We start from the raw sequence: 9,449 nt of genomic DNA on the forward strand, positions 1-9,449 counted from the left end.
CTTCTTCACCCTCTAGTGGAGGACGGCTTCTGGCCTTGTGTTACTGTATACTGTAGATCTTTGGACTTTCACATCTATCTATGTTTTCATTGATGAAGATGGACTCAGAATAGATGGGGACAAATTACTATTAATTAAATTAATTTGAATGATATGGGAAATATCAGAATGTGTAGCCTACTCCAGTGTGAAATGTCAAATACATGTCATTGGTATGGTTTTGCCAAAGATGAGTCTTTGCTTTTGAAGAGACATTTTCTTTTAATTACTGGATATTTGGTATGTTACATAGCAACAAGTAATTTATAATTTGTACAAAACCAAGACATTGAATGATACATTTAAAGCAAAACACTGAAATTGAACCAATAACATTATTTTCAAAATTGACACATAAAAAGTAGCTATACAGTACAACAAAAAAACAAAAAAATATAATTTATGCGAATAGTTTGGATTGGTTCAGGAACTTCATCACCTCAAAAGAACACGTATTTTCTCATCGCCAAGCAGCAATCTGAAAAAGTGAGAGAAAAACATGATGAAAACTAAAACATGATGGGAACATTAACGTCATGATAACTAACATTAAAGAAACTAGAACAGTTGTCTTGAAAGATCTCAGACAACAACAGCACACAGTAACAGCACAATAAAGATAAACAAAATATTTTGTGAAAACTAGGTAGAAAAAACAGTTTTGAGGTCAACTTTGTGAGTTTCCATCCTATTGCTGAACTGAAGGTATGTGGTTCATGTTCATTTTCATTATCAGAGTACAACACATCTCCGGCAGCTTGGGTTATGAAATTGCACTACTTTAAAAACGATACATATAAAACTATCATGAGATTGTTTCCAATTGATGTTGTACAGTCTGACACTGTTCAGTTTGATGCTGTATTCACTGACATTTCAACTATAAATGAAAGTAAGGTGTCCGCATCTAAAACCAAAAGTATGTTTAATACTAGTCAGATGTATGGGACAGACACGTTCAGTGGACAGCGCCGCGACCTGTACCTGATGATGCTGCCCGTCAGTACCGCCCCGGCCATGGGTCCGACCCAGTAGATCCAGTGGTAGGTCCAATAGTCGGCCAGCACAGCCGGGCCGAAGGCTCTCGCCGGGTTCATACACGCCCCGGACACGGCTCCCCTGTGAGGCAAGGCCAGGTTATTTGTATGGCACATTTCAGAAACAAGTCAATTCAAAGTGCTTTTGTGGCGTCTGCCCAGAGACTGGGAGGTTCTGGGTTCGATCCCCGGCCGGGTCATACCAAAGACTATAAAAATGGGGCCCATTACCTCCCTGCTTGGCACTCAGCATCAAGGGTTGGAATTGGGGGGCTACAGTCCTTACAGTAGCCTACAGTTTAAAAAAAAACAAAACTAAAACTAAGCATTTTCAAAAAATAAAAAAATAAACTAAACTAGCAAACCTGCTTTAAAACTAATCAAAACTAAACTGAAATTGAAAACAAAAAGTTAAAACGATATAAAAATAAAAACTAATGAAAAAAGCAAAACTATTATAACGTTGGTCCTTACCCAGCCAGTATGTCTGCAGTCACGGTCAGCCCGATGCAGAGAGGGGCCAGCAGGCTGCGGGTGCGCTTGTTTACGGCTCCCATACACACCACCATGGTGAGGAACAGGGTCATGACCCCCTCGGCCAGCGTAGCCGGGCCCATCTGCGTGTCCGTCTGCACCGTGTTAAACGCTGCCCCCATGGCGTTGGCATAGTTCTCCGCAGGGGAGATGGCCTGGGGAGCGAATCAAACGACACTGCGTGAAACATTCATTCATCCATTCATCTCCATTCACCTCCATTCATTTTGGACTTAGGTTACGGAGGCAAAATTTCAGTTTTGGATAGATAAATACAGTAGATAGATAGATAGATAGATAGATAGATAGATAGATAGATAGATAGATAGATAGATAGATGGATAGATAGATAGATAGCATACAGAGAAGCTACTATGATGTATAGCAGAGGTGCATTCTGGGTAAAGATAACTGTGGAATGTGGAACAAAGATAAGTGTCAAATGCATGTTTCCACCTCATGTTGAGACTATTTTTGGTTAAATAGAAAATTTATGTATAATTTGTTTTTTGGCTTACAGAAAATGGTCTTGATTTATGTTGATGGAATTATTTATGTTTATAATTTGAAAGCAGTAGCCCACAGTGAGCCTACATTCTTGAGCCATTGTGGCTGCGTGTCACCATTGCTAATTGAATTATTGAATGATTGTTTTCACACCTGTGAGAGTCAACTGATTGTGGGTTGGAGTTGGGGTGTGCTATTTTAGTTCAGTTCATACTGCTGCCTGTTGTTGGGCAAGAGAGATGGTGATACTTCTTGTATGAAAATAAAATCTTCAGTCGAAGCAAAGAAATCGGATTCCAGCACTTTATTCAGGATTTAAAAGTGGTGCCGAAACCAGGGAAAAGGGAATAGGATTGTTTGGAATATTGTGGACTGTATTGCAGTAGAACAAGTGCTGGAAAGATGGAAAAAGTGGATCCATCAAGACTGAGGAGGATCAGAGGCGCAGTCCGGACCTCTACAACCAAGCTGCTGACCAAGATGGACGGACTAATGCAGACAGACCCACCACCCCTGGAGGACCTGGAGGTCTGCATGGAACAGCTGATCCTGAAGGAAAGCTCATTGAGGGAACATGACCGGGACATTGAAGCTGTGACTGAGGAGGAGGATTTAGAGGACGAGGTGACTGCTGCCATGGAATATACGGACGGAATCATACAGAGGAAATCTCGGGCCAAACGAATGCTGGACAAAGTTGACGCAGCAAACAATTCCAGTCACTCTGCGAGTGGAACGGGGGGAGGGGGAAACGCCCACTCCGTTAAACTTCCCAAACTCGTCATTGAACGCTTCTCCGGAGATGTAAGTGCATGGCAAAGCTTTTGGAACCAGTATGAGTCAGCTATACATGATAACCCAAAACTGAGCATACCGGACAAATTTAATTATTTAAAATCATTGCTCAGTGGTACAGCAGCAAATGCAGTTGCGGGATTGTCTCTGTCGGCAGCGAACTATGACAATGCCATAACCATGAATAAACTGCTTAATCTGAACCCCGTTAGAAAAGCAAATGGATGTTTCCGCGTTAAGACAACTATACGATGAATGCGAGGTACATGTGAGAAATTTAGATGCCATAGGGGTAGTTGCTGACTCATATGGAAGTTTACTTTGCCCAATACTCATGAAGATGATCCCCGAAGAAATAACCCTTGAGTTTACGCGTAAAATGGATGAAGGATCAGTGCTGAAAGTGAAGGAATTAATGGACTATGTGAAACGGGAGGTCGAGAGTAGGGGAAGAACAGTGGACCTGATCCAGAGAAAGGAGCCTACAACACCGGCCACGCCCACTCAGCACAGAGACAAAGCCTGGGAAAGACGCAGTAGCAGCAGACGCTCATCAAACCCAACCGCGTCCACAGCCGCGTTCCACACCGCAAACGCGGAAGAAAAGACATGCATATTCTGCAACAGAAACGATCACAAATCCAAAGACTGTGTCCAGTTCACTGTTGAGATAAGACGAGACAAACTCAGGAGAATGGGCCGATGTTATGTTTGTTTAGGGGCAAAACACCTCGCACGTAATTGTAGAGCGCATGGAATAACCTGCGATGAATGTGGCAACAAACACCACAAAACAGTGTGCAGTCAGATGTTATATAAAACCACCCAAAATAAAACCCCTGTAGTCGATACTGTTCAAGCCATATCTCAGCATACTTCTGAGAATAGCAGATCAACCGTTTTATTACAGACTGCTACCGTATGGATAGAGACACACAAACAAAGCCAGATTGTGAGGTGCTTGTTGGACGGAGGGAGCCAGCGAAGTTTTATTAGAGAGGATATCTCCAAAGCTCTAAACCTACCAGTAGTGGGTGAAGAGAAACTAAACCTGCACACATTCGGTTCAGCAACCCCTAAGAGAATAACCTGTAGAAGAGTCAGAGCAGATCTGCGTAATCTCAAAACAAACCAAACTGTGGAATTGGAGTTCTTGGAGACGCCACAAGTCAGCACAGCAACCAACCTGAAAGTAGTGGATGAAAACATGAGAAGAACACTGCATGAAAAGGGATTACAACTTGCTGATGTCCCAGTGATGGGAATGGAAACGAAGGACATTGGAATATTGATCGGAGGTGATCATTACTGGAAAATAGTAACAGGACGCATGGAGAGACTGAATGACGCACTGGTAATGCTGGAGAGCAAGTTTGGCTGGCTAGTGCAAGGAACTGTTTCCACACTGATGAATGTTACTGAACCTCTGGAAGTTGGAACAATGCACGTGAGTATAGGAGAAGACCAAGAACTCACACCAGTTGCGCATGTTCTGGGAAACGGAATCTATTGGAGTGACAATGGAAAAGGAACAGAGCACAGAGGCCCTGCGCAAGTTTGAAGAGACTGTGAAATATGACAACGACAGATATGAAGTGCGCCTACCATGGAAAAACGACCAAGTGACAATTGAAGACAACTATGGCACAGCAGAAAAAAGATTCTCACAGTTGGTAAGAAAATTGCAAAGCAATCCAACACTGTACCACAGATATAATGACGTCATCCAAGAGTACTTGGCAGAGGGCATAGTAGAAATAGTGCAGTCTAGATCTTCTGACAACCGTATTTACTATTTACCTCATCATGCCATAGTGAGAGAGCAAAGAACCACAACTAAGCTTAGAGTTGTATTTGATGCGTCTTCGTATGTAAAGGACAGCCTTTCGTTAAACGAGTGCTTACTTACAGGCCCAAATCTGAACCCCGACCTGTTGAGTGTTCTTGTCAAATTCCGACAGCACAGAGTAGCACTAATGGCTGACATCAGTAAAGCATTTCTCCAAATCTCACTAAAGGAAAATGACAGAGATGTGCTAAGATTTCTCTGGACAACGAAAACCCCAGTGTCAATGAATGACATTTGCATATTGAGGATGACAAGAGTTCCTTTTGGAGTGTCCTCTAGTCCATTCCTACTAGCCGCGACTATTAGACACCATCTTAAAAAATTTGAGTGCCAACATCCAGAAGTGACTAAAATAATAGACGAGTGTCTTTATGTAGATGATTTTATAAGTGGCGCGCGAACAGTAAAAGAGGCTTTAGATTTGACTCAGACAGCTAAAGAAATCATGTCCACTGCAGCTATGGACTTGTGTAAATGGACAACGAACTCTGATGAATTGAGAAAGGAGTGGACACACGGAATGACAAATGAACCGGTGAACATCAAAAGCCAAACGCCACTGAAAGTCTTAGGTTTAACCTGGCGTACCAAGCCAGATGATTTTGTCTTTGATATGACAGAGTTGATGGATTTTGTAAAAAATAAAAAGGGCACTAAGAGAGTAGTACTGCAGTCAGCTGCACACATATTTGATCCAATGGGCTTCTTATCGCCATTCAGTATCAGAGTGAAATGCCTATTCCAGCTGATGTGGGAACAAGGCCTTGAATGGGACGAAGAGCTCCCGGATGAACTGTCTAGAAATTGGCAACAGTGGTGCGCGGAATTACCTGATGTGCAATCAATATCCATTAACAGGTTTTATGCCTCAGAATTACAGGAACCCCTCACAAAGCAACAATTGCACATATTCTGTGATTCAAGTGAACGTGCGTACTGTGCTGTAGCCTACATGTGCACGACCGATGGGCGCGGAGAAAGCACAACAAGCCTGATCGCAGCAAAGACTAAAGTAGCACCGCTGAAAAGAATGACTTTACCAAGACTCGAATTAATGGGGGCTTTAATAGGAGCTAGACTAGGAAGCTATCTAATCAAACATCTGAACATGACTGATGTCAATGCGTTCTACTGGACTGACTCCATGATCACTCTCCACTGGATAAAGAGCAGAGCAAAACAGTGGAAGCCTTTCGTCCAGAACAGAGTTATAGAAATTCAGAATTTGACTCTGCCTGAGAACTGGAGGCATTGCAAAGGAAACGAAAATCCAGCGGACCGTGGCACCCGTGGCAACAGCATGCGTGCCCTTGGAGATGATGCATTGTGGTGGAGAGGGCCTACATGGTTGCGCGATAAGGATAAGGATGGCACGGAGGAGCAAACGCACTGTGTGCTAGAAAAAGAGAACGAGGAGGAAAGTGAGGAGGTAACAGTTCACACACAGCAGACACACACACTGTCAACCCAGCCTGCGTTGATGGAACTGAGCCGGTTCAGCAAATTGACACGAGCCTTACGCGTCACTGCCTGGATAATGCGGTTTATACACAATGTGAGAAAGCTTGGTGACAAGAGAACGGGCCCGCTCATTTCAGAGGAAATCCACTGCGCGGAAATGTACTGGATCCAGACATCACAAAATGAGAGCTTTGGAAAAGAAATCCAGTCCTTGAGAAACGAAAAGGAGGCAGACAAAAATTCAAAATTGATGAGCTTGAAACCTTTCCTTGACGAATCAGGAGTTTTACGCGTCGGAGGAAGACTACAAGAGAGCAACTGGACGTATGCACAAAACCACCCTGTCATATTGTGTGGCAAAGACGCATTCTCTCAACTTGTCCTCTCCAGAGCGCACGATGAAGTATTGCACTCCGGATTACAGGACACACTTATGCAAGTGCGAGAAAGATATTGGGTAGTGAAGGGTAGGCAGGTGACCAAAGGGACTATACAACGCTGTCTAATTTGTCGTAAAACCCGAGTCAAGCCAGGCCAGCAATGCACCGCACCATTACCCAGAGAGAGAATAACGGAAGCCCAACCGTTTGAAGTGACAGGGGTAGATTTCGCTGGCCCATTATTTGTAAAACCACACCATCGAAAAGCATATGTTGCATTATTTACATGTGCAGTGACACGGGCAGTTCATTTAGAGTTGGTGTCAGACCTCAGTACAGATACGTTTCTCTTAGCTTTTAGGAGATTCATAGCCAGACGGGGAATTTGCACAACTATATACTCGGATAACGCAAAGACATTCAAACGAGCCGACAAAGATTTGCAAGCTATGTGGACTTTAATGAAGGACAAAAAGACACAAGATTTCCTCTCCGGAAAAGGGATAAAATGGAGATACATTGTGGAGAGAGCCGCTTGGCAGGGCGGGATGTGGGAACGACTAGTAAGGTCAGTAAAGGTCTGTCTACGGAAGGTGATGGGGAAGGCGTTCCTGTCCTTTGAAGAGCTGCAGACATTGCTTACAGAAGTAGAAGCTGTCGTAAACTCCAGACCTCTAACCTTTCTTCACACAGACTGTAATGAGCCATCCCCACTGACCCCAGCCCACTTTCTAGTGGGACAGCGAATCACGACTCTACCTCCGCAGCCTACACAGCACTTTATTCAGGACTCATATTATTTATACCACTACTAGTTATATTTTCTCTGGTGTATTCATATTTATATTACATTGCAGTCATTTAATGTGATGTAATACAAATGTACGACTGTAGACTTTAGTGTTTATACCTGATGCACTCAGGTATAACTCTGTTCATATTGTTCATTCAATACTGTTTATACCTAAGCTTTTCCTATCTCTCATATTTTATATTATATATACGCATATATATATATATATATATATATATATATATGCATCCATACATAGTATGTTTTAGTGAATGTGGGTGGAACTGTATTGACTGTTTTATGTATGTTCTTGTGAATGTTTTTGTTTTGTTTTTGTTTTGTTATGTCCACCATCGAGGACCATGTTGTAAACAAGTGTCTAAGTATGCTTTTATCATGCTATCCTCTGGGATGTACTGTTTCTTTGTACTTTTTCCCAATCAATCAATCAATCAATCAATACTGTATATTACACTGTACTTTACTACTTCTTTCACACTTCTGGTTGGATGCTAAACTGCATTCTGTTATCCAAGCTCTTGTACTCTGTACAATGACAATAAAGTTGAATCTAATCTAAAAAATAAAAAGTGTCAATGGCCAGACATATTTTTATCTTCCCGTTTAACTGCCTTTTATCTATGTTTATCTACAGAGTAAGTCCTACTACGATGATACAGAGAGTGGTGTGTGGAGCGGTAGATGGAGGACTGCTCACCTTGGCCAGTCCTGCTCCTATCAGACCTCCACACATCTGGGCCAGGATGTAGGGGACAAGCAGGAACTTGTTGAGTCCTCCGATGAGGACGACGGACACGGACACCGCGGGGTTGAAATGACCCCCGCTGCAGGGACAAGACATGGGTCATCAAAGACGATTATGATCTCTGCAATCTTGAATAAGCATCAATAAAAGTGTTCGTATCTGTACAGGTAAAGGGTTACAAAGTCTCATATCGTAACACAATAAATCCGGATCATAGAATTGCTGCTAGCATCTTAATGATCTATTTTTTAACATAGAAACACAGCAAATAACTTCAGTGCTTCATCAGTAATCCAAGATAAATCTACGCTCTTCTCCAACTTTAATCCAAGATTAATCTACGCTCTTCTCCAACTTTAATCCAAGATTAATTTACATTCTTCTCGAACTTTAATCCAGTATTAATCTACACTCTTCTGCAACTTTAATCTGAGATGAATCTACACTCTTCCCTTTATCCAAGATTAATCTACACTCTTCTCCAACTTTAATCCAATATTAATTTTACACTCTTCTCCTCTTTAAATCTAATCTACCCTCTTCTCCAATTTTAAAGCCCTGTCCAACAGAAGAAGTAGATCTAGGTTAATTTGAAAAACAAACCATCATCACATACTATATCACAACAACTTCTGATTGATTCAGTGCTGTAAAGGGGACTTCATCTTGAGCATATCAGCAACTTTGGTCATAGTACCACCAGCACCCTCCCACCCTCCGTCCCCTCTCCCCGGAGCCCTACCTGATCTCCCCCAGCACGGCGATCACGATGCCCAGCGCCAGGCCATGCGCCAGGGCCGGCTGCAGCCTTCCTGTCCCCTCCGTGTTCTCGATGACGGACAGGCACCCCACCATGATGAACAGGGCCGAGCCCAGCAGCTCCGCCAGACACGGCTGGAAGTAGCGCTCGAACGCGCGCGTCCATCCCCCGGGGCCGTCGGCGTGGTCGGCGGCCTCTTTCTCCAGCTGGACGATACTGACGTCCACCGTGGACAGGTCACAAAGCTCGGTCTTGGACTCGCTCATGGTCATGTCTGCAGGGCCGCTGAGTCGGAAGGTGAGGAGCCGGTGGGTTGAGCGCGCTCATATCCAGATCTCACACGTAGGAGCTGATAAGGCGGGGGGAGGATGTGGGAGGGAGGGGAGGGAGGAGGTGGGAGGGAGGGGGGGGAGGAGGTGGGAGGGAGGGGAGGGAGGAGGTGGGAGGGAGGGGAGGGAGGGAGGGAGGAGGTGGGAGGGAGGGAGGAAGGGCACTGAGGCGCTAGCATGGAAAGAAAGTAGAGCCAAA

The 9,449-nt window shown here is 43.8% G+C and overlaps 1 protein-coding gene across 1 annotated transcript; it reads right to left on the minus strand.

The window, feature by feature from the left end:
- Nucleotides 1-474: 474 nt before the first annotated feature.
- Nucleotides 475-9,193, minus strand: aqp8b (aquaporin 8b; the record flags this gene model as incomplete). Its single annotated transcript, XM_084460980.1, has 5 exons — nt 475-517; nt 1,024-1,158; nt 1,551-1,765; nt 8,114-8,240; nt 8,904-9,193. The coding sequence occupies 5 exons, from the start codon at nt 9,191-9,193 to the stop codon at nt 475-477; spliced, it is 810 nt and encodes a 269-aa protein (XP_084317106.1).
- Between the last annotated feature and the right edge of the window lie 256 nt (nt 9,194-9,449).

The sequence above is a fragment of the Borostomias antarcticus genome (assembly GCF_949987555.1).
Source record: "Borostomias antarcticus genome assembly, chromosome: 35".
NCBI lineage: Eukaryota > Metazoa > Chordata > Actinopteri > Stomiiformes > Stomiidae > Borostomias > Borostomias antarcticus.